Source organism: Lichenostomus cassidix, chromosome 15 (genome assembly GCF_008360975.1).
Source record: "Lichenostomus cassidix isolate B80296 chromosome 15, HeHo_3.0, whole genome shotgun sequence".
Taxonomy (NCBI): domain Eukaryota; kingdom Metazoa; phylum Chordata; class Aves; order Passeriformes; family Meliphagidae; genus Lichenostomus; species Lichenostomus cassidix.
In genome coordinates, this window is record NC_139496.1 from 5,181,529 (window position 1) to 5,207,058 (window position 25,530).

At 44.6% G+C, this 25,530-nt stretch overlaps 2 protein-coding genes and 1 long non-coding RNA gene across 4 annotated transcripts in view; 2 read left to right on the forward strand and 1 right to left on the reverse strand.

Moving 5' to 3' along the window:
- Positions 1-1,622: 1,622 nt before the first annotated feature.
- Positions 1,623-4,754, reverse strand: XBP1 (X-box binding protein 1). Its single transcript, XM_085075721.1, is given in 6 exon segments — positions 1,623-2,642; positions 3,392-3,475; positions 3,478-3,555; positions 4,071-4,205; positions 4,305-4,401; positions 4,481-4,754. Coding segments are annotated over 6 exon segments (1,161 nt in total). The 5' UTR covers positions 4,690-4,754; the 3' UTR covers positions 1,623-2,084.
- A 247-nt stretch (positions 4,755-5,001) lies between these two features.
- LOC146430250 (uncharacterized) lies at positions 5,002-11,433 on the forward strand. The gene is made up of 3 exons (XR_014855309.1): positions 5,002-5,318; positions 6,965-7,098; positions 7,886-11,433. It is a non-coding gene; the product is annotated as an uncharacterized LOC146430250 (long non-coding RNA).
- Positions 11,434-15,371: 3,938 nt separating this feature from the next.
- The window catches only part of ZNRF3 (zinc and ring finger 3), a 63,607-nt gene continuing 53,448 nt past the window's right edge, over positions 15,372-25,530 (forward strand). The window contains exon 1 of one of the 2 annotated variants that reach the window (XM_085075711.1): positions 15,372-15,958. In XM_085075711.1, the coding sequence (XP_084931837.1) occupies positions 15,524-15,958 (435 nt within the window). In that variant the 5' untranslated portion in view covers positions 15,372-15,523. The remainder of the gene's footprint in view (positions 15,959-25,530) is intronic. The other variant, XM_085075710.1, reaches the window with a different exon arrangement.

Genomic DNA, 25,530 nt, shown 5'->3' on the forward strand with positions numbered 1-25,530 from the left:
TGGAAAGCAGTCACCTGAACTAAACTTGCTGCAAAGATGAAAGCCCTCTGCATGTGTTACCCATCCCCTGCTGCCCCAGCTTTGCCTGGCTTTAGTTTATCTTGGCATCTCTCATCTACAGGAAGAGCTCAGGTTGCAGATCCACAGCTGAGAGTTTAGATTCTCACACTTTAGTCTGTGGAAGTTCACTGTACTGTATGAATGCATATATTTAAAAAAATTCTCAACCTGCCTTGGTAGCACTTAGATTCAATTCTAGTAGAAAACAATAGTGCTTATAGGAATTCCGAATACAATTAGGCTTCTAGATGCCAAAGAAGAACTAGTTCTGTGTTTTTAGTGGAAGAGATCTCAGTAACTATTAAGAGCTTTTTTCACGACCCAGTGCTCTCACTAAGCCAGGATAAAGCAGGCCAGGATAGAGCTGTTAAGCTGGAAAGGAAGCAAAACAGTGTAAAGACCATGTCCTTGAACATTTCTGTCTAACAAGGTTGGAATGTTAAACAGCCCATGTCCGAGTGTGAAGGAAAGGAGACTAACAGTTTTCATTGGATTTTTTAGCTGTTGAAATCACTTGCTCCTGGAGCCAGGCAGGGTTGAGGCCCTGTGGAAGGCAGGCAGGGACCACACAGGAGCCACAGGGAACAGGCTCTGCTTCACCCCACACTGCCCTCACACTCCACCCTGGAAGTTCCAATAATGCTAACAAGAAGTAATGCAAAACTACAGATCAAATCCTCACTTCAGTTTGGTTTTTGGACTCGCAACAATTTATTTGATGCTCTTGCAGTCATCCCTATTTTCTACCTTGAAAGTAAAACAACTTATTCTCTGACTACAATCTAAACTTGTTTTAGAGCACAGCCGTGGTCTTTACTTCTATCCACTATTCAGATAGAATGCTTTATTACAAGCTAGGTTACACAAGCTTGTAATCCAAAGCAGTTGGGTAACCTTGAATGTTAGTGACCAAAGCATCTTTCTTTTTTCCCTGCCCCAAGTTATTTTTGTCAAAACTGAATGCAAAACATGAAATAATACCAAACCCAAGAATAGCTGTGCCAACACCTGCAACAGCTCTCTTATTTTCAGTATAAAGTTTCAGTTTCTTCTGTCTCTGCAAGAGTTAATAATATTGTGATACTGGAACAAATGGATATGGACAATGAGGAGCTCTGCTGTGGTTATTTGAAATTGGCTCCTGCCAAGTTTTCATTTGATGGCTCAAGATTTCCTGAGGTAAAACAAAATCTGTAACTTTTTTCCACACCATGTGTGTCTCACACCCACCTCCCCTCGGACTGAGCATACTGGATAGCATTACTGGCCACCAGGGTGACACCATTGCCATGATTTTTGAATATTCAGACTTCAAGCTCCTGCCACCTGCCTGCCTTATGGAGGCTGAAGGTTTTGCTCTAGTAGCTCTGGCCCTCACACAAACCCCTCTACCACAATCCAGTGCCCTCAAAATGAAACTGCTGAAGCATCCAGCTGCAGACACCCTATGAGCACAGCTCATCAATGCATTGTGGCAGGATGAGACACTGAGGGACCTAAACTTAAATTCTGCAAGACCCAGATACTCTCCCCTCCCCAATGAGTTCTAAAGCAAAAAAGGATCAGTGAGCTGCACTGCATTTTAATTGCACTGATACAGTTAAATATGAAATGGAGAAAGCAACTCTACATAGCAAATGGAAAACAAAACATTTAGGAAAGCTTTAAGACTTAGAGACTATTAAGGTTTAGCCCAGTTGTCTGTACATGAATATGCCACTGAAGTTTCTGGTGTTGAAATTTTAACTGGAAAACAAAACATTTTCAGGTTCATATGGAATCAGGAAGTTGTTGAGAAGCAAACCTTCATCTCTCCTAAGCCAACACTGATTGTGGGGTGGTAAGCCAGGGCAGGACAAGACAGGACACCCTAGGCTTTTTCATACCATCATGCCATCTACTAGCATGGGTAAAAATGAGCAATGCTTTTCTGAATGCACTTGATTTTCCCCACACACACCCCAGAGGGGCATATGCTGGTATCTTGCCAGGACAGTTCTCCAAGGGGAGTTAACACTACGAGGTTAGACACTGATGAGCTGGGGAAAGAGTTCCTTGGCAAAGCTATCCTCCCAGGCATGGTCGCTGCCAAGCGGAGACGATGTATCACTGAAGGGCGACAGGGATCCTTCATACCCAGAGTCACTACAGCCATCCAACAGGTAATTTGAGGCTTCGAGGCTGTGACAAGAAGAAAGCAGATGAGAAATGCCCAGTTCAGGCATAAAGCTGTCTACAGGCTCCTTCTTCACGGACACTGGGACCTCAGGGATAGCCTTGTCGTCAGATGAGGAGAGAGATTCTTTCTCAATTTTCACTAGCATATTGGTTTGGTCGCCCACTTCAACAGGAATCTCCACTATTAGGGGTTTTGTATACACGTGATCAAACCGTATGAGTTCATTAATGGCTTCCAGCTTAGCTGATGGGGACCCCAAAGATGGAGATAGGGTGGTTGGTATGGAATTTGTTTCTCCAGAGATCTCTTCCTCCAGCTTTTCCAGGCATGTTGAGTCTGAATCAGCGTATTTGAGAAACATCTCTGGGTCCAGATTGTCCAGAAAGCCCAATAGGAGATCAGACTGCAAAATGAAATACTATTTTAGAAAGACAGTTTATCATTGTTACAGCCAAACACCAAATGTGGCATCCATTAATCCCTATGTGGAAGTTAAAATACACTAATGCAATCACAGTTGTTTTACCAAGAATATCAAACACATGGTTAATAAGACAGTTATCTTGCAGAAATTCACAGAATCTGCCAGGTTGGAAGGGACCACAGTAGGTCACATGTGGTCCAACTTCCCTTTCAAGCAAAGTCATCCTAGAGCATATGGCACAGGATTGCACCCAGATGGTTTTTGACTAATCTCCAGTGAGGGAGACTCCATACCCTTTTGGGCAATCTGTTCCAGGGCGCAGTCATTCTTAGTCCATAGCTTTTTTGGTACAGGTTCTGGAAATTCCCCAATAATTTTACATGCATTTAACATTCACAGCCACTATTAGAAGCTCCTTGAGATCTTGTACACATCAGGTACAAACACCACAGTGCCTGCTGGCTACACAGGACCTGCCTTAAACAGACCTGCCCATGACCAAAACTGTAGGGGCTGGATTTTTTCATCTGGGTGTTGTTGAACTCCTGTACTCACTGGATACAGCCTAACACAGCTATTCTGAGCCACACATATGGCATTCCAAGACTTGGAAAACAACTATAAATGGAAATCATCAAATACTTTAACATCAAAAAGTTATAACACTAGTCTTACATCTACAGTGCTTCTGAATTTTGTGGACAATCTGTGTAGGACTGGATGCTCACCTCAGAGTCTGAAGAGTCACTGCCATCAGAATCCACGTGGAAACTATCAGAAATGGTGACTGCTGGGCCTGCACCTGCTGCAGAGGAACACGTAGTCTGAGTGCTGCGGACTCAGCGGACCCGGTCACCAATCTAATCTCATCCACCTGGGATTCTTTCACAGCCTGTGCCAAGGAAAAAACTCAGTCACTGCAAATGTTCTGGCAGGCAGTACAGTACATAAGCCTGAAGATCACAACGTTTCTGCAAAGGATTCTAACATGAAATTCACTATTTGCTTGTTTTGTAGGAAACTGAAAGTAACACCACTTCCAAAGTTAGCTGAAGATTCCCTGCTCTTGCACATTTATTTTCTTTACCACTTTTAAATAAGTCTGACCCTCTCCACCACAACCCCTGTTCTTCAGGGACATGCCTACGTGGCTGTAACAGTTTCTACTTCACTTCCGTAACAAAGCAGGTAAAACTCTTAAAACAGCTTGGAACTAGTCAGATGTCTATCTCCCACGCTACCAATGGCACCCATTTCGACTCTGTACTGGTCGGGTTTCAGGAGAGCCTCCATTTGGAGGACAAAGGTTTCCAGCAATATCCCTGGCGGAATGGGAAGTTACAGCATCGAGGTTACCGGGGCAGCTCTGCCCAGCGCGGGGGCGGACACGGCAGCAGAGCGACTCACCTGGAACTCGTCACCCTCCTCCTCCTCCGTTTTCAGAGCATCTAAACCCAGGCGGCAGCGCAGCTCCTGGTTCTCCCGCACGAGGTCACACGTCCTTTCCCGCAAGAGCTGGTTTTCCCGCAGCAGCTTCTGGTTCTGCGGAGAGCCGTGAAGCAGGGAGACCATCCCTTACCTCCTGCTCCTTACCTCCCCCAGCCCCTTACCTCCAGCCCGCTACGTCCCTCAGCCCCTCACCTCCTCCTCCAGCTCCACCACCTGCTGCTCCAGCTCTGTCATCCGCGCCTTCTTCCTGTCGCGGGCACTCTGGGCCGCCACGCGGTTCTTCAGCTTCCTGCGGGGCACGGCGGCTGTCAGCGCGGCTGCCAGCGCGGCGGAGAAGCCGCAGCCCTCCCACCGCTGCCCCCACTCACCTGCGCAGCGCCTTCTCCTCGGGGCTCAGATGCGTGAGCCGCTGCCGCTTACGGGCCGGCTGCGTGGCCTCCATCCCCGGGAGGCCGGCGTCGGCTCCTGCCGGCAGGACAACGGAAAGATGCCGGGCAGCCGCGGGGCCGGGAGCCTCGGCCGCTTTGCTGGGGATGAGGAGCAGCCGCGGGGCCGCGGCACCGGGCAGCGCTGCCATGGCGGAACGGGAGCACAGCGCAAACACCGCCCGGCCCCACCAGCGCGGCCGTCTGCGCCCCGCGCCGCCCCGCCCGAATTTCTACCATCGTGGCTCTCGCTCATTGGCCGGGAGGCGTGACGCCACGGCCGGACGGGCCAGTGATTGGCCCGAAGCCGAGAGCAAGGGGGGAAGCGAATTGCATCAGACAGGCGGACTGCGCTCCGTGAGGCGCCGGCGCGGGGCGGGGCTTGTGATGGGCGTGGCTCTCTATGATGGGCGTGGCTTACGATGGGCGGAGCGATTGTGGGTGTTGGGTGGGCTGAAGCCGTGAGGGGCCGTGAGGGGCCGTGAGGGGCCGTGAGGGGCCGTGAGGGGCCGTGAGGGGCCGTGAGGGGCCGTGAGGGGCCGTGAGGGGCCGTGAGGGGCCGTGAGGTGTCCCCGAGGCTGTGCCCCCCGCGATGGCAGCGGTGGGAGGTGGTTGAGGTTAGCAGTGCCGTGAGGAGGCAGTGACTCGGGCCTGACGTGGCGATGCAGCTGAAACCTGTCTCAGATCTCCTTTCCGGAGTCTGTCCCAAGCAGAATCGTGGGGAGCACAAGTGCCGAGAATGGGCTAAAAATGGGCTAAGAAGACCCAAAAAAGCAGTGAGGTTAGTGATTGACGAGTGGAAGTGCAGAAATCCCTCAGGGTGTCACACCGCTGCCCCCAGCCTGCTCCTGAGAAGCTGTGTGGGGAGTGAAGTGAGAATTTCTGTGGTGTCTGAGGGAAGGAAATCACCCTGGCGTGATGGGTTGGTGTCAGATCCGATAGGGTTCCGACAAATCAAAGTTTTGTACGTAGAAAGCCTCGAAATACTCTGCGCATGGGAATGCAGGTGTTCAGCAACCTACCAAGAGCAACGCACAGCCATGCAGGGCATGGAGGGTGTTTGAACTGCCGACAGCTCAGTGCCTGAAGCTTTCCAAGTTTCCACTTGTGACAGTTGCCAGCGACCTGAATAGTAATGAAATGTTGAGACTTTGCCTGCTCACAATTATTTCTGAAAGCCATTGGTACATTGGTTTTAAATTAGTTGAGATGTTAAACACTAAAGGAAAAACATGAGCTTTAGAAGATCAAAGAGGCTGGTGTGCTGGTTTGGCATTACTCCAGCATTGGAGTTCTGCCAGGCTTTCATGATACAGAGAACAAACTGCATTTGTAAGCTTGTGTTTGTTCTTTTCTTACGCACTGCAGCATGACATTGAGCTAAGGCTGAAAGTTCATTTTTCTACTTTGACACCTTTGTGAAAAATATGGCAATTTTTTGATAAGCCTTTTAATCTGAGTGCAAAAAAGTTGTTTGTTCTGGTCCTGCTAAGCCCCTTAGTTACTGGCCATTGAAAACTATCTGCTTCTCTTTTGTGTGGCTCTTTTGGATTTAGACTCATGCTTCTTCTGTAATTCTAATTCCCAATTTAAAGTGTTACTGTTTTCTACCAAAATGGAGATTCAGTATTAATAACTGGTTCAGATTTCAGACATCCATTTCAAGTTGCCCTTATTTGCAAGGAAGTGTTGAACAGGGTAAACAGGGCTGCCTCATGTTGATTTGTGATATTTACCGCTTTACTGGGGAGATATGATCTATAATTATGTAAGTTTTCATTAAAATATCCACAGCTTAGTATTTTGACTGAGGAAAAACCCTAACCTTCTGTCTGCAGGTGATTTAATTTTCATATTTAATTTTTTATGGAACCAGAGCCCACGTAAAGCATGTTTCCTTTTGCAACAAACACTTGTGATCATGAATAAACTACAGAAGTGCAGGGACATATATGCCAGTAGTGGTGTCTGAGCTGCTTCACAGTGATGTGTAACCAGAAACAAAAGTGGAAGCTGCCCTTGGCACTGGTGGTGTCCATTGTTACTGAATATAATAACGGCATCCATTAGCATGTCTAGTGTTGGCAGTAATAACTAGCAAAAGAAGGGCATGACACCCCGCATTCTAGCCCTGTAGAATAGTTTTAGTAGTACTAAGACTAGCTGTGGTGCAGTTGCTGAGAATATATTTAGGCTCACAACAACTATGTTACTACCATTAAGATACATAAAATCCTTTATTAAATATATGGTTGAGTCACTGGGTAAAAGGGTGCCGAAGAAAAGGTCCATAAAGCTGGTCTTGCACTGTGACTCCCTCTCAGAGAGGTTTAACTAACAGGCTTCGAGTTTAATTCTGATTTCCACGTCTTTTTTTTTCCCTTCACTGTTTACACATTCTGGTCTTTGTATTTTTCTTCCTTTCAGTCATTGGATTTAATCCTGTGATCCGCATGACTCAAGAATGCGTCTCACCCTGCCTTTCACCCTGCTGAGGGGTTCAGCACTACCGCCAAGGATGTGCCAAGGAGGATACTGTTGGCTGTCCTGCCAGAAACCACGTTAGTTCCTGCTAACAAAGCTTTATGTTTTATGTTCCAGGTGGCCAACCCACCAGAGGAAATAATTTTGTTTAGCGAAGGTGGAGAGGCTTTGCCCTTGTGTAATATCAGATATAAAGAAAGTAATGTGTTACTTGAATGTTATCTATGTATGAAAAAAGGGGGAACAGAGGAGGGAAGTAAAATGGAAGAAGGGGATGTAGAGAAAATATTAACTGACAATCATAATCTGAGAAAGAGCTTGCTTGCCAAATGTGTGTCTGCAAATATTTGGAAAGTGGCCCAGGACCCCAAGTTCTTGACAGCAGCTGGAGTGTTCCCATACCTGTATCAATAGCTGATTAAATGAGAAGGGAACCTGTTTTGCAGCCCAAAACAAGGTTATTCAAAACTGGTAAAGTATACTAATTTTACTTATTCTTAAATTTTGTCATTACACACTGGGATTCAGGAGTGCATCTTTCAGAGTTTTGGTGCTCTCAGTCTCAGGGAATATGCAGAATCTGTATCCTCTGCCTAGTGCATGGAACTGCCTCCCTGCATGCATTGCTGTCTAAAGTGACATTGGCTTTGCCTTCTCTTAACACTACCACAAGCAAGCCCTTCAGAAAGGTGATTTCTGCTCAGCTCTCATCCCTTCTCCATTAATACTTAATAAATTATTAAGATTTTGCTTCATTGGTTTCTGTAATTGTTTCCAGTGTACCACCAGAAAAGTGTGGAAAAAACATGGTGAGTTCAACTTTAAACTGTGACTTTCCTAACATATATATACTTTGCATTGCAGTTCCTTGTCCTCATGTTCCAGTCACATGTGTTACTGGTTCTTGCTACTACCCAAGATTTCAAGGAACAGTGGGGTAGGTCTGCCCAAGTTCCATTTTAGATCTTGGTGGTGGCATAGGCTGGAGAGTCTTACTTTGATCATCTTTATGGTTCAGTCCTCTGACCCAGCTGATTTTGTGGCAAGGAAGAGATCCCATCACACCTATACCTCAAATGAGTCCTGTTACAACTCTTCTAATACCTTCAGACCTTCTTGCTGTAGTTCCTGTCTGTGTTTTCCCCATAGCAGTATCCCAGCCACAACAGACAGCGTCAGTTGACTCCAGCAGCACATATCTTGTGACAGAGCTCACATGCTCCTGTTGTAATGTTATCATTTGCCTCCCCATGCCAGTAGAGTTCGTTCTCCCATCACCACAGTCAATGACATCTCGCTTCTGATTCACAAAAGAAGTCTGACTTAACTCTGGCAATGCAGAGTGTTTGCACTCTGCAGAGTGGCAATGTTACAGTGTTTCTGTAACAAAGATATTCTGCAGATTGACTAGAGGTTAGGCCATTTATAAGGCTTTTTTTTTCAGGAAAACAGGATCTCCCTTCACTGCTGCTGGAGTTCCCAGCAGCCACAGGCACTGAAGCTCACCTTGGAGCTCCTTGGAGCAGTTCAGTACTATTGTCTACATTCAAAGAGGTTTTGCCGTATTCCAGGTTTAATGGTAGCTGAGTATAGCAATAAATTTCAATGCAGTACCTCAGAAAAAAGGGAGATGGGAAGCACAGTTCCCAAAGGTCAGTTGTAGGTGCATGTATAGCAACTGAATAATTTAACTTTTAGGAAATATGAGCCTCCATTGAGGTCTATGTCTGTAGTAACCTCTCTGCATCACAGATTTTTTGGCAACAAAATCATCTCATGTTTCACTGCTTGCAGTATTTTGTGTGTGTAATTTCTTTTTCTATTGTTACAGCATACAAGATGGCAGATTTTTCTTAAAACAGTCTAATGATATATTGTCCTTTTTGGAGTGATAACAGTAAATTTGAGATCAAGCAATCTCTATAAAAGGCTCAGAATGGTCCTTGCATCTCTATAGTGTCTTTTTTCCTCTGAATTTTACTACTTGCATTGTAATTCCAATTTGCTTAATTTTTAGGCTCATCTGAAATGCAAGAATTCATTGGTCTCAGGCAAGACCAGAAATTAACAAATGTATATTTTTGTAGCAGTTGGAACTTTTTGCCAATTTACTAATTTTTTTCCAGAAAGCTAACATGCTTATTAAACAGCAGAGGTCCCAGTGTAGAGACAGCTTCCTAATCCCCCTCACACTGTCGTGGAATGCTGATTATAAAGGGAAAGTCTACCTGTTTACAAGGACATGGCAGTATTTTGAGATAAAGATTGCTTGATTTGATTTGTTCTGTCAGAGAAACAAATTTCTCTTGCACATTCAGAGCTTGGAGCAAACCACTCATGGGAATTTAAAAGAAGACAAGATATCCATGCCACAGTAAACAGAAAGGCTGGCAACCCTGAGCTACCAATTCTGTAAAAGTCAAATGTTACTGGAAAACTCTGCAAACATTAGTCATGTAAACAGATCTTTATACATAGCCACTGGATGCCCTTGGGAAGGTTTATGCCATTTGCTAGTCCCTGAGAGACTCCAGCTGGGAATCAAACAGTATTTGGCCTCTGCCAGGAAAATGGTCTCAGGTCAGCTGATCTGTTTGGTGGGCACCCCTAATCTCTGCAGGAATCCCACCAGTCAAGAGGAGGTTTTGGTTGTTGTCATTTGGTCTTTGCTTAATTGTTCTGATCTTCCAACTAACTTGGCCCATTCCCTTCCCACACCATTCCTCTATCCTTGCTTCTACTTCCATTGCACAGATTCCCTTTCCCTTTAAGAGGTCTAGCTGTTGGCATCTCTAATGATTGGCTGTGGTTTGTAATATCTATTTCCATGTGTAGTCCTACTTTGGTCCTACTTTAGCTCTTTGGCTTTTCTCTTTCTAGCTTGGTCCCAAGCACAGTGTTCCCCTGCAAAGTTCTCTTATCCTGCTGGCAGAAAAATGTGGACCAGAGAGTTGTGCAGATTACGCAGGATTTGGAGGTTCTGGGAGATGCCACAGGAGTTTGCACAGAGAGGTGTTGTGCTCACCTGTGTACACTGATGCACGATGATACATTAGAGGTGACAGTCACAAGCAAAATTAAAAAGGTAAAGGTGCTACACATACTTGAGGGGATGCAGCAAATGCATCATTGGAGGTGATGCTGCAAAATGTGCTTGGACAGCTCAGGAGAGACTGAACTTGCTGCTGTGCTGTCCCAGGGAACTGACAACGCTGTTCTGGGTTTTGTGCCAGTTTTTCACAGCAAGCTCTCTGCGGAAAACAGCTAACTTGAAATCTCGCATACCTGAAAGCTCCTATTCCAGGAAGCTTTTCTGTTTGCACATCCTGGTTCAGAACTGGAACCTTTTCTTGGAAAATACCCAGGGAGGTAAACAACCATGCTTAGGACAACTTGATGGCTACTTCCTGTTGGCAGAAGCTAGCTCTTCTTTGGAGCAGTGCCAGCATTTGAAAGGAAAAAGCCTTTTCTTATTTCTTGGGCATTCCCTAGGCTTTGAAATTCTTTTAGAAGTCCAGAGCTCCTGAGAGTCCTGGAAACTTTCTAATTTTGTAATTTTGAATTTATTTCCTTGTATTCATCCATTTGGGTGCCTTATGTATGCAAAACCCTGTCTCAGGCTGTCATGTGACCCTGTGTGAAAAGAGTAAATTACCAAGAAATGTCAAGTTAGGAATCAGTTCTGTCTCAGCATAGGTTCAGCAGGACCCAAAATGTGGGGGGTGTTGTCAGAATCATCCACCTCCTGCCTCCTACATGTTTGATTTGCTGACTACTCAGATGGCACAGAGTAGCAGCTGGTGTTCAGACAGGGACAAGTCTATTATGTTTCTCTCTTGCTGATTAGCACTGTTAGCACTGACCTTAATGATAACTCTTACGTAAACAGACAGAGACAGCTAAAGCCCTTTATCTACTAATTAAATAAATCATATACCAGTACTTGAATGTGGAAAATGAGTGTTTTAAGGTGATTAATTAAAAGTGCCAGTCAGATCTTGTAACTTAGGCAAGTCTTTAGTATAATAGATAACCCAAGACAAAATAAATAGTTGTTTAACTCACTGTGGCATGAACAAATACATTGTTAATGCAGGAATTCCTTCATTTTAGACAGTAACATTTTAAGAATGTTTTTTGCTTTTGCTCATCAGAAGTGGTGAAATCTATTTTTGGCTTTAGCATAGAGTTCTTCATGTTGCAATTAGTATTAGCAGCTGATACATCATCCACTTTAATCATGTGCTTCAAATTTATTCTGTGATGGTTATGTATTGCTCATTTTGTATTATTGCTTGAAGTAGGGCTTTATGAACAGCAACTTGTACCCTATATTTACACCAGAAACAATGTTGAATGAAGTACAGAAGTATCAATATCTGGATTGTATATAAATACGACTCTGTGAAATATGCAGGGTGTGTTATTTATGTTTTATTTCCATTGGATGCTTCTTCAGTGTTATGAATGAGGAAACAGCTAAGCATTGACATAATGAACACATGAAATGAACAGTAGTCTGGGATTTAGTGTGACTGTAACTGAAAGTGAGTGGATGTGATACAGAGCAATCTCAGGACCACAAGAGCATAGTGAAAGACATTTGTATGGATGCATTTGAGGGTCTTTCTCACAGAATGGATACAAAGAATCTTGGAAAATATAGCCCCAAATTTTTTGTCAACTCCATTCTGTTACTGTCGGCCGTTGCAGAGACTTTACATGATCAAAAAGCATATACCAGTGATTTCCTAAGTTTGTTTCTTAGAATTCTTTTTTCTTCTTTTGGTAATGTGATCTGCTGTGCCTGCCTGCTTGCCTGCTTGGTGAGGACCCTGAAGGAAAGCATCAAGCATGGCTGCACTGTCTTGCAACTCTTATTTGAGCTTCTGCTGTATATTGGGCAAATGTTTGCAAAAAGGAAGGTCTGAAGATATCTAAATAAGTGTATTTTCAGTACAACTTGCATAATTCAGTTTTACAGACCTGATCATTATAATTTTTTCCCTTCAGTATACCATTACATATACAGAGAGGTGAAGGATTCCCAAATCACCATGTTTCCCCTTCTTACAGATTTAAAATACTACATATTGTTTAAAACACTGGAAAACTTACCTATTCAAACATTAACTAAAATTGCTGTTCACAAAAAAAAAATTAATTAATTAATTTTTAATTGTGTCTAGTCAGTTGGCTAATTTGCATTGCTTCGATGCTGATTTACTTGGATGAATTGTTTCCAAACCTTAAATAGCAAAAGGCAAAGCCACAGTTGCACGACATTTTTTTTTCATAGTACAAATATCCACTGACTTTTCTTTTGGGTCTTTAATTAAGCTGACAAGTTACAATGGTTCGTTACTTTAATTTAGAATAATTGATGATAATGACAAAAGCATTATCTTCATAAATATAAAAAAAATGTTTTCCATTACAATGGGCTTTCTGTTCCAAAGTGCAATAGTAAAGTTTGCCTGCATGAGGATGCAAAGCTGCAGGAGATACTTTAAACTCATCTGATTTTAGACTTTTAACCCAACTCGTGGCTCCGCAGCCCAGGGCGCGGCGGGCCTCGGGGGACACCTGCTGGTGGCAATGCCGCAGTGCACTCGGCCCCTCCCCGGCCAGGCTCCGGACGCCCCTCGGATCGGCGTGAGGAGCAGCTGGTGCTCCTTCAGCAGGAGAACTCATCGAGGACTCGGGTGTGTCTGAGTAAAGCTTTAAGTCAGCCCTAAGACTCTGTGCAGTGCAATTCTGTCTCAGAGAAAAAGGGCAGGCATGTACACGTCCTTGAATTTACTGGGGAAAGGACAGCACTTGTTCCTATTGCTTATTAAGAGGTATACCAATATAATTTACCTGTGAAATAAGCTCGGCAGAGCACGGTGTTAAAACACACAGGGAATGTAGGCAGTAGTCCGAGTTATCAGTTCCTGAAAACACCTGGAGAGGCAGATGTGGGTGTGTGAATGAGACAAACAGCTCTCTTTATCCTTCCTATGGACTGCTGGTCTGCCCTGAGGAGATTGTTTTGGGATTTTCTATAATGTTCATCACACTATTATGTGGGTACTCCACTAACTTTGTTTTCTCTCAAGAGCAGAGTGAAGAGGGTTCTCTAATACCCATTTCTTTGCAAGGGAAATGAGATGTAGGAAGTTCAGTGTCAAAAGCATCCTCTAGTGTTGTTTGCTTGCCTCTGAGATAGAATTTTAGAATTATGTTGGAAAAGACCTGTAAGACAATTGACTCCAACCATTCCCCCAGCATTATTAAACCATGTCTCCAAGTGCCATATCCACACATCTTTTAAATCCTCCTGGGATGGTGATTCCACCTTTATCCACTGCAGCCTGTTCCAATGTTTGACAACCCTTTCCATGCAGAAATTTTCCCTAATATCCAATCTAAGCTTCTCCTGGTTAAACCTGAGGTTTTTCCCCTCTTATTCTGTCACTTGTGACTTGGAAGAAGAGACCGAGTGCCTAGAGCAAGCTTTCTCAGACCATTTGGCATTGCACATAATGTAGTTATGCTCAAATCACAGCTCTCACTGTCCTCAGCTGTAGTTATAAATGCTTGAGACTTCTGTATTCAGACCCTGGGCCTCAGTTTGTTATTTGGGGGGAAAAAAAGAAAACATATCTGAAGTATTATGGTATAACTGAATTGTGAACTGTATGCTGCCAACTGGGCCGGTTGCCAATTAGAAATATTTGATGCTTTAATGATAGACAGTCCATTCTCTTCCTGTAACTTCCTGCTTGGATTTCTGCCCAAGTCAAGGGAACTTGGTGACCTGAGACCTAGTGCCTCAAGTCACTCCTCAATATTTGACTGTGAGGCTGCTTCATGGCAATTTTGCTGTGTCTGTAGTCCAGTGATATGGATAGTTCAGTGGAGTGGATCAGAGCTCCAGCAACTCTTATTTTAGGTGTAGCATGCTGTCCACTTGCTATATAGAGCCCATTCACATCTTTTTCTGTAGGTAGTTTCCAGACAGTTTAAGCTGTTCCTATGTTGATTGTGATGTAGGAAACCATGTGTTTACTAAGCATCAGCCGTTTGCCTCATGGATGAAGGAAGATCAAGTAGAGGTAGTTTGCACTAAGGGATTAAAATGCTTCTATTTAGTACACTAGATGCCATGCATTTCTGAAATAATTCTGAAACATACCTACAATCTAAAATTTGCACCTGTTGACCACATCTAAGTATGCATAGTGCACCACAGTGATGTCCCTTCCAACTCCCTTTCTACGCATGCAGTAGTTCTGTGCCCTTTGATCCACTGTATTATAGTCTTAGGTGGGTATTTTGTGGCTTACTGAGGGAGCCCAGAGTGTATGTTCCTGTGATCCCTTCTTGACCCTTTGCCACTGAAGAAATCTGATATGATAAGCTAACATTGTTCACTCTGTCATGCTAAGGATGCCACTACCTTATCTTCACCTGTAACAAAGTATATTTAGGAGAAGAGCTGGCCATTTGTACACTATGGTGTTATTTCTTCTGCCAGTGAGCTAGGGCTGAGCTTTGGTTCCAAACATTTGTTTCATGGCCAACAAGTGATCTTGGATCAGTTTGTCTCAATCCTTCTTGTCACTGAGTTATACTTTTAGGCTCTGTAACATCATGTATTAATGAGTTCCATGACTTAGCTGTACATACTTTTAATGGAAAAATGTGTAATTGCCTGACATCCAGTTCTTGTGCAAGACTGAAACAAAAATCATTACCAACACATTTTTCCCCCATCGTTGATGGAGGTTTTGTAGACTTGCACTTACAGCCAAGCCAAAAAGCCCAGGTAACCCAGCCTCCCCTAACTCAATTTGAGGAGACTGGGATCAGGGGGCCGATCAGCCAGTCCTGCCCTAGACAAACGAGGAGCCCGCTGGTGCCGGCTACAAATAGCTGGCCCATCCGTCCCGCCGTGCAGCGGTGATTCCGCGGAGGATAGGTGCCCGCGATACGTGTGTCGATGGAGCTCTGCTCCGCTCGCCGGGACACTCCACCCGGGCTGTACCACCGGCGGGGCTGCACCGCTCAGCCACCGCACCCGGGATCCGTCCCTAACCCACTTGGGCATGGCCGGCGGCCTCGACCCGCAGCAGGGCCGGGAAGCAGCCCGGCCGACCCGCTACGGACCCACGGCTAGGCAACGCGGGAGCCCCGGCACCGGCGGGCAGCAGCCCGGCGGACGTGGGCCCGGTGGCTGCCACAGGTCGCCGGGGCTGCCCTTCGCGTCCCGGCCCTGCAGGCCCGGCCGCGTGGGAAGCCGATCCCGGCAGGGCCTTCCCGAGTGCCGCTCGCTCTCAGATCCTTGCGGGGCCGGGCCGGACCGGGCCGGGCCGATTCGCCCGCAGCCGCGGGAGCCGCTCGGCCCGGCCGGGCCCGGCGGGGCTGCGGGTGGTGTGTGCACGGCGGGAGGGACCGAGCGGGTCAGCGCGGCGCGGAGGGCGGGGATAACCCCGTGGTGGCCGTCACGTGGAGCAGATGAAAGGGAAGCGGCTTGGCAGGGCGGAGAGGAGCCGGGGCGAGGGAAGGGGAGCGCGGCAGCGAGGAGCGGGGCGCAGCGCGGCGGGAGGGCCGCTGCCATGGGACGCTGACCGGCCCGGGACCCCGGCCCCGGAGCTGGAGCCGCTCGGGAGAGATGCGCGGCGGCGGGGCGCCGCTTCCTCCCGCCGCGCGATGAGGGGCTGCGGGGCCGGCGCGGGGCTGCCCGTGCCGCCGCTGCCGCCGCCTCTGCTGCTGCTCGGGGTGCTGCTGGCCGCGGCTCCGTGCGCGGCGCTGGGCAAGGAGACGGCGTTCGTGGAGGTGGTGCTCTTCGAGTCCAGCCCCAGCGGCGACTACACCACCTACACCACGGGGCTGCAGGGCCGCTTCTCCCGCGCGGGGGCCACGCTGAGCGCCGAAGGCGAGATCGTGCAGGTGAGCGCGGCCGGGGGGCGCCGCCTGCCCCAAGATGGCTCCGCGGGCCCGGCACCTGCGGCACAAAGCGGGGCCGGGCCCGCCGCCCCACGTGCGCCGCGCGGCCCGGGGACGCGGTGACAGATGCGCGCCCGCGCACAAAGGCCCAGCGCCGGCCTCAGCTCGCCGGGCCGCCTCGCTTTGACAGCCGGGCGCGCGGCGCGGTCCGTGCGCGGCGGAGCGGGCGGCTCCGAGGGCCGCCTCACGCCTCACGCGCGGCGGGCTCCGCTCCGCTCTGCTCTCCCCTCCGCTGGGCGCGGGGCCGGCTGGCGGGCGGGCGGAGGCGGGGCTGTGCCGGGCGGCCCCTGCCGGTCCCGGAGCTGCCGGCGGTGCGGAGCTGTGCGGGGCTGCTCCGCTCTGGGCCCGGGCTGGAAGTGCCCGGCGGTGATGGGGTGCTGTGCCGCTCGCTGCCCGCTCCGCGCCCGGAGCTGCCCGCCGGTGGAGCCGGCAGTGCTTCGCTCGGGGCTCCCACCGCGTCACACATCCCGCTGAGCTGCGCTTGGCTTTCTCACCAGAGAAACGATTTTTGTCCGAGACTGAATGCAACTATCCTTTACTCTTATTGAAACTCTTGAAGTGCCTATCTAATTCCTGTGTAGTAGCTCGTAATTGCTGACTTTATTTTTCCCCCCTTTGGCTAAGTAGAGAAAAATTACTTGAATGGTGTTTTAGTAAGTTTGACTGTTAAGCAATTGCCAGTAGCAATCCTTATTTCTCTTTAACAGCTGTGGGGTTTGTTTGCTTGTGTTCCATATATGTACAGATATGTATGCGCACTTACACACATAAATATACATATTAAGGTTAAAAAAACTGACTGGTAGCAAGTAAGTTCTAAAAACAACTGTTAAAGCTCTACAAACACAAAGACATTTATAGCAAAATAACTTTCTTTTAAAGTAAAGAGTACTGCTTATGAGTGCTTGATATTTCAAAACAGTTTCAGCTGGAAGAATTTCTTATAAAAGTTCTCTTGAAGGCAGAAGGGTTGTGAGGACAAATTGCTGATGTAAGGTAATTCTTCAGAGAAAAGAGGGATGGACCAATTAAGTTATAATTACGACATTTAGAAAAGGTGGTGCTAGCAGGGGCTGGAACAGACGTGGACATTTTTTAACCTTTTGGTGCATTTTCATTTTAAGACTAAACACTGTCTTTGGGGGCAGCAGGAGACTTTAAAGGTTCCTCTTGTGTCAGGTGTTAGTATTAAGAACAGAATATAGGGCATTTAGCAAGGTCATGCCTTCTTGGTGACTGTAAATAAAAGTGGAGAGAAAAAAAAACCCCTGTTCTTTAAAGACTCAGATTTGCACAACTTAAAACAAGTGTACTAAATGACTTTTGCAGGCCTTATTGTTTCTAACATCAGCTGTCTGCTTCCTCTTAGTGCCTAAATAGACAAGCACCCCAAATAGGAAAGACTGAAGTGAAAGCCACATGATGTGGCAAATCTTTTACAGTCATTTATCACTCAAAAATTGATTTGCTTATTCATCTGGACACATGCTAGATAACATACATCATGGAGAGGTTTGCTTTTTGTTTCACAAGCTGTGTGTGCTGCTCTTTTTTCCAGAGGAGAGAACCTGGCAGACTTTGTTCCAGAGCAGCTAGACTGAATGCCATCAGTTGTGTTTTCACTGTTGAGGTTTTAGATTGCATATAACATTTCGTCAGTGTCCTGCTTCCTTTATCTCATCCTGAAAGTGAATTTTTCAGAGCCAGAATTTATATTTTCACAGCATTGTCTTGCTTCCCTGTTTCCAGCTAGGCTGTGTTTTTCTAGAACATTGTGAATCTGCTGTTCTAGATCATCATTTAAAGTTCGCTGTGAGGTTTAGAAAAGGCTCATGAAGCTGTTGCCACTTGGAACCTGCTCCGCAGCAGCTGGTTGTGCATCAGCTCTTCTTGGCCCCAGCCCCTCTGTCAATGCACACAGCTCTTTCAAGAACACGATGCATTTTTCTTTAAAATGAAATATTAGAAATTCTTGAAAATCAGGCACACCTTAAAGAATGGATCAAAGGAATTGTGGTTTTGGGACTACACAAAGACTTGCTTTTGTTTATGTTAATAGCATCAATTACTCATTGGTCTTGAAAGTCTGAACAAAAAAACCCCAACCTTAAGAAACAATGCACTTTCAGCTTTTGATAGGTCATACATCCACTCCTAAACTGGTTATTGGTCAGATTCCTATCCAGTAGTGGTGTGCTATTATATTGTTTCTCATGTTATTGTGAATGAATCTTATTAGGGTCAAGTGTCTACCCAGAATAACTCTTCAGAGAGATGAAATGTTCATATGTCTTCTTTCATGTGGCCGCAGTTTGTATTCAGCAAACTCATCCTTATGTTGCTGTGTCAGCTGCTCCTTAAATTGCTCAAAAGTCTAACCATTTTGGTGGTATCTGGCATACTCGAATATTCCATGTTTCTTGGGGCAGTACACTGGCCATGAATATGGTTGAGAGATTGGAAGTTGCAAATTGGAAGTTGGTTAGAAAGTGACTGTGAAAACCAGACTTTGTTGAAACCTCTGAAATGATATATTGCTTTAAAACAAATTACGACTGGAGAACTCCTTATGGTTGAAACTTCTCGTACCATTCAGGGCAAAAGTTCAGATGTAGTCTTGTCTCAAACTCAGTGTTACATGGCCACAGACTGACAGTGCTCAGACAGCAAAAATCACTGATTTGACTAGCAGTGGCTTTATTGCTCAGAGTGAGATTATGTATCTTAATTTTACTTGCAGCTGTCAAGGTCTTATTCCAGTTGCTTGTTCAGCTTAATAGCTAAGGTGTGGAGCATCTAATGCTGTGTTTCTTGTAAAGTTGTGGTTCTGATGGGACTGCTCAGGTGAGGTGTTTGGGAAAGAGGATGGAATATAATGCTCATTTTAGATTGCATTAAAAATGATGTCAAAAACTTTAAGTGGTGCACATTCATCATTGTCAGTTTTCTCTCAGTCTTTTCTACTCCTGCCTTAAATGTACTGCTGAATACAGTAATGTGGATGGATTACTGATATACATGGTTTTGGAGAGAAGCAACATGGAGGAGAGATTTGAGAATATTTTATGTGTTTTTTCTTTTGAAACAAAAGGTTGTGTTTTGGTTGGTTTGTTTTGCCTTGGAAGCCTCAGCGGGGAAATGATGAACTTTATGTAGCCATTGAACTGGAGCAGTCTGTAGATGATGTAATAATCTCCACTTGCATATATTTTTTTGTGCTTAAAAGGTAACAGTCTGGGGAGAACAAGCATAACTCGGTGCCTTAAGCTCCAGGAAGAAAACAGAAGTGGGACACTTCCCAGCTTCTTGCATGACACTTCCTAGTAGCAAATTATTGCCCATCTTTGTCTTGTAGAAGGTGGGAAGGCTTCAAACTGGAGTGCAAGGCAGTTGCCTGTGTGTTCCTTCTGTCTCCCTCCAATCCCTTATTTACATCAATGGCTTTGAATCTTTCCTCTGTTTTCTCAAAATGCAGTAGTTACTAAAGGTTGCAGACTGCACTCTGAAGCATTGGCAGAGTTTTTAACAGTGTTGAAAGGAGCAGCTTTACTGTGCAGATAAATAGATGTCTAGCCATGATCAGAGGAGGCTGAGTCAAGGTAACGTTTGTGTCCTTCAAGACTGAAAAACAAAAATACGTATTTTCGGGTTTTTTTGGTTGTTGTTTTGTGATCAGGCAGGTTAAGTTTCTTCTTGCTCAGTGCCTGAAGGCCATTCAAATTGAGGAAGTGGAATTATTTGTGGCTTTGAGTCACTGTCTTATTGAATGTTTTCTCTGCTAGTTATCCTCTTAGAATATGAAGACACCTGTGATTGGGTTTGTGTTAGTTTCCATACCTTAATTGTAAATCTGTGGCTTGCAGTAATGATCCTGAGGACATCAGGGACAATACATTTATCTGGGCTTCAGGTTTGCTTTCTCATTGTGTCCTTAAAGGAAGCATAATTTGCTTTCAAAAGAAGAGATCACTTAGGCAAAGAGTTACCTGGACAGCCTTTGAAGAGCAGAGGTATTGTCTTGGGCTTGATCTCGGGACAGATTAATCTGTTTCACAGTTTTATCCCTCCCTCTGTCCTTTCCTTTTTTCCTTTTTTTTTTAAGTTTCAATCATGCTTTATCCCATTGTATACTGTGATGTTGGGGGGCTACCCGGGAGAGTTGAAGACAGCCCATTAAGGTGTTTTGTTTAGGTCTTTATCCTCTTCTACTCTTTTGTCTTGACACTGAGCTGTGTCCTCACACCCTGAGCTCCAGCCCAGTCACATCACTGCTGGCTTAGTTCACAAGGGGTTGCCTGTTCTCATTGGCTTCTAGCTGCGATGCTGTAAATCAGGATGCTTATTTTTCATTAATTCTCTAACGTTGCAATATCCAGGATCTCTTAGAATGGTGGTGAAAAGACTCCACAAACTCCTTCTGTGGTAGCTGTTGGCTGTTGTGTGCTGTCTGCTTGCAGCTGTAGTGCTGTGCTTTGAAAATCCTGTGTCTGTGTCATCTTATTAAGGTTCACAGCAACAATGTAGGAAAATTTAACGTGGGGAGTGATCGTGGTAAGAAGGGGCACTTGGCAGTTTAAGCCTTCTGCAAGAACATCCTTCTCTCTCCTTCGTTTTGACATTTCATGTCTTCTTTCATATCTTCTGGAAAAAGAAACACGTGCGTGTTTCTTACAAAAATGGTTAATATAAACCCAAAATTATCATGGAGATTTAAGGGCTGGTAAATAGTATTTACCAGGTTAAAAACTTCAGAGTTTCAAGCTGTAGACTGTTACATTACATTACATTATAATGTGTTAATAGAGAGTTAGGGGCATCTGTGGAAACTGTTTCTAAATGAGTCTAAGGTGGTAATAAATAAATATTTCTAGGCATCACTACAGGGGAGGGGGCTGATCCAAAGATGAGGTACCAAATTCAGTGATGAGTTACTGGTTTTGGAGGAAGCTCCAGTCTCTGTGGTATTTGCACTGAGTTGCAGCAATAGCAGAATCTTCTACCAGAACCTTGTTTCAAGACTAAAACAGTCCCTTGAAGAAAAGGTGAGAGGCACGGTGTAAGGAAATGTGGTAAAAGATATTTAAGTATGGATAAATTACAGTAAAAAGAACAAAAAATGCTAATGTGACCCATTTAGAGGAAGAAGAATAAAGTAGGTTAAGGGAGTAAATAAAAGCAGAAAGCTCACAGTACTGGCTCAATACTCAGACCAACCAGTGCAGTTTCTGTACTTCCACTTGAAGGTGGGAAATCAAGTGGGGAAAATAGTTCATGGGAGTTCACATGACTTTTCTGCATATGTCCATATGTTTAGTTAAACTTCCTCACAGACATTGAAAGTCTGCACTGTTGAAAACCTTGCCTTTGCTCAGCAGGATGCTGACCACTTCCTTTTCCATGTGCTCCTCTTGCTTGTCTGGGAGGTGGAAGTAGGAGAAAATCCCAGAGAGGAGTGGTGCTTAAAAATTGTTAAACATGGATCCATTTGGAGATTTTTTTTTTCATTTATATATATTTATTTATGTTTAGACAGGATCTGTGTGACTACAGTGTTTTATATATAATTACAGCCCACTTTGTAGTGTTACGAGCAGTTGTGGCCAGCCATGCTGCATGGGTGGAACTGGCATTCACACCCCCTGAGCGTCTCTCTGGTGTCCTGACTGGACAGAACAGCTCCTTTTTAAGTGCTTTGCCTAGTGCAGATCTTCTGAAATGACACCAGGTGAAGTGTGTAGAGGACATAATTCAGTGTGGCAAAGTTGGAGGGAAAGAACCTCAAGCAGCTCTTACTGCAGGCAGATCTTATAGGAAAGTCTTGAGTAGTTGTATAAAACCATTGATTAGCATACATAGTAATTTTCTTCCAGTTTATACCATCTTGTGGTGGAGTGTGTATTTAAAAAGGCTCCCTTTTTTTATTACAGTCTTCTAGTTCTTGTTTTGGAATTGCAAAGTGAGGCCCTTCTGACCCAAAATAACTTTCAGAAACAGTTTTTCAAAGTATGAATGCTTTCAGGAGGCCAGCATCGGACTGGTTAAGGAAAGATACAGTCTGGATGCTGTAATCTGCTGAATGCTCTACCCAGTCATGTAGGTGGCACATGTATCTGCATTAATACACTTACTACATTAGAAGTGTTCAGTTTAGGAAGTATTAAGGATTGACTTGTACATAGTATCTCTTGTTTTGGGCATTCACCCTTCTGTATTCAAATGTGTTCAAACCAGAGCGTGTGCTTACAAATGAGAACAGAATGAATGCAAGTTGAGTGCTTGGCCTTATTTCTCATTTCCTGGCTTAAAAAGAGGGCCCTTCACACTAACAGAGATCAGCAAAGGAAAAATAGATTGTTTTTAAACAAAGATGTGGTTTGAAATTGTTGAAACAGCAACAGAAGATTTGTGTTTAAAAAAAAGGGAATTATGTTTTCTGCATTTTTCTCAACTGCTTGACGCAAACCAGAGGTGACCAGGGAAGTGTGATCTTCTGGATACCCAACAGTGACTCCCAAAAAATTGCACTTATCCCATTGGTTAAGCTGTGCTTACATTAGGTTTGAGTAGCAGTGCTCAGGAAAACAGCCCTCTGGTGACTTAGGGTGTCCTCTTCACAGTGGCAGACTGCTTTCATTCATTTTTTTAAATTTCCTTTTCATGCTGCTTAGAGACTTTTGTTGTTGCATTTGGCTTGAAGATGAAGAGCCAGTTTACAAAGGTTGATTAGGTGCCTGTTATGTTCCAGACACAAGTACAGTCTTAAATATGCAGCTTAATATATGCAGACTCTCTAGGCTTCCCAGACACATGTTACTCTGTGCATTAATGTGAGGATTTTAGTTGTTTTCTAAAGCTGATGGCCAGCTTAAGCTTTCTGTTGGTTTCCTTGAGCTTAAGCTGCTTTATTGTTTTGCATAATTTTCAGTAGCAAAACAAATGGAAGAATCAGTGAGGAGGTGACTGGCTTGAGAAGAGCTAAGGGGCATATTTTAGAGTTTGCAGTCATGGTTTGAGTACAACTGTTTAATTAGCTGTACAGGCATGCATGTTGCAAGTATGTGCCTCCTACTGTGAATTTATTGCATGTGCTTGGTAAGCAACTTTCAAATACTTCTGATTGTAGTGTTTGAAAAATTGCTTTTAATTCAGAAAAGAGTCTAGTTTGTGCCAAGATCTGTTTTCCTACTTTGAGGCTTTTGATGCTTGCTTGCTTTAAAAAAATATACAAGATAAAAAAAGTGTTTTATGTGTGGCTGCAAAAAATTCTTCTTCTCTGCTTCTCTCTTTATCCATTCCACTCTGTCCCTCCTCCTCCAAGCAGAAGAAGCTTGAACCAAACTTGCTGTTGAGTTCACCTTTGGAACTGCAAGTTTTGAGCTTTTGAACTGTCCCCTTTGATGACACATTAGAAATGTACCTTTGAAGGACTGAATTGGAAATGTACAAAGTATTCTGTCTGGTTTTTTTACACTGATGGGTTAGTTTCACAATTCTGTGGTTCATGGAGAAGAACCTCTTTTAAAGGCTGTGGGATTTTTAAAGTTTTATTTCATTTTCCTCACAGAGACAGCCCTTGAAGATTTGTATACTTCTTGTTTGGGCCTGGCTAAGTGGTGGCACTCACAATTAAGTGTTGGTTGGTTTTACACTAATAACACCAGCACTAATAATAATAATACCCATATCTTACAGATAAAACATCAATATTCTATATGCAGCGTGCCAGTTGTGTGCACTAGTGCTTTCTGTTCCTGCTGCACGAGATTTTACCTGTCCTTTGCCAGCTCTGGAGACAAGGATGGAGGTTAGGATATGCAGTGTAGCAGTTGCTGTCCTTTTCTTTATGCACACTGGGTTTTCTCCTAAGGCAATCTCTGAAGGGTGTGTGTAATAAAACAGGGAAGGGTATTGGTTACCACTGCAGTATTGTATTTTAATAGGGTCCAGCATACTTTATTACCTGATATGTATTTATTTAGAAGCCTTTTTGAGCAGATGCTGTCCTGCCTGCTGTGAGGATAAAGAGTAGATGAACACTTTGGGGTCTGGATGCCAAGCTGGCAGATATCCTAGATGATGTGTAGCAGGGCTGGGAGCAAAAAATGAACTCTTAAAACAGTGCCAAGAGATGCTGCTGAGTTCAGTATTTAAGAGGAGCCAAGGTCTGGAGACCTCTTTTTGCTCAGAGACAAGGTATCCCCAGTCTGGTAGCCAGCAGTGTTTTGCCTCCTTAAAAGATACTATCTTTTGCATCCCAAAGCTGTGTCTGAAGAAAAGACCTTATGGACTAGTTGATTCAAAAGAACTTCCAAGGTATGATCTTATTTTGGTTTTCCACTATTTTATTTGAGAAAGCTACTCTGCCAGAGTTTCCCCTGCCCCCATTTGTAACTATCAGGGTTAGTCTTTTTGGGTTTGGATACTGGGAATTGAGAGAGTTTTTTCTACAGTGAAATAACAGGGTTGTAGTTGCATATTGGGATAAATTTTTCACACCAGAGCTGAATCTCCTTAAATAACAAAAGTCAAATGAAGTGGTCTGTTCCTCCTGTCTACCACTCTTGTTATCTTCAGGCAATTGAAGGTGAAGATGATTTGAAATCTATCTGGACAGCTTTAGTATTAAACACAGATCCCTGATGTGGGATAGTCAGTCAAAAATGCTTGCATGCTTGTATGTGTGAGGTATGCAGTATGAACAGAATCTCTGTTTCTGAAGTCTGGGTTAAGTGTTTGTTTCAGGGGCTTGGATAGGAAAGTTCCTGGAGCCCAGAGACATCAGAGCCTTGGAAGTTTTCTGGGAAGAAGCTACTGTCCTTTTCAATGAAAGGGCTGAAGTGTCCTGAAAGAGTTAAGCTCTACTTAGCTCACTCGTAAGGTATTTAATATCCTTATTAAACTCAACTGCTGGTTCACTTTTTTTTCCTCTTCTTATGTTGAATAAAATTTCTTGAAGAGCTGAGCCTCTGCCTCTCAGATCAGAGGCTCACATGTTGAAGCTGGCAGTGCTAGAGGCTAGTTCCTATCTGTGTGACAGCATTTTTAATTTAACAGGACCAGCTTTGATGTTCTTGAATATTTATAGGCAGCTTCAGATCACTCCAGTATGTATTCTTTTTAACTGGAGCAGAAGCTCTTCCTCACACAACAAAATTTCTTTCCCTCTGTTTACTCTTTGGTCTTTTTCGGATTTGTAGCCATCGGAGTGGTTTTATGTTACAGAAATACTACTTAAATACTTACTTACAGGAGGAACTACTTGATTTCCTTTCTAGTTCCTGCAGCTTGGGGGTAGTCCAGTAACTGAATTTAGCTCCTTGTTTGAGCCTTGCTACAGACACATTGTAGAAAAGATACATGCAGTGAGATAGAATTTGAGCAAAACTCAAGGATGGAGCCTCCTCAGGAGTCACAGAAGTGTTTCTCAGACACCCTAAGGAAAAGGAGCAGGTTGTGGTTTGAAGAGGAACTGGAAACTTAAGATTTGACTCTCAGTAGCAGCTGATCAGAAATTA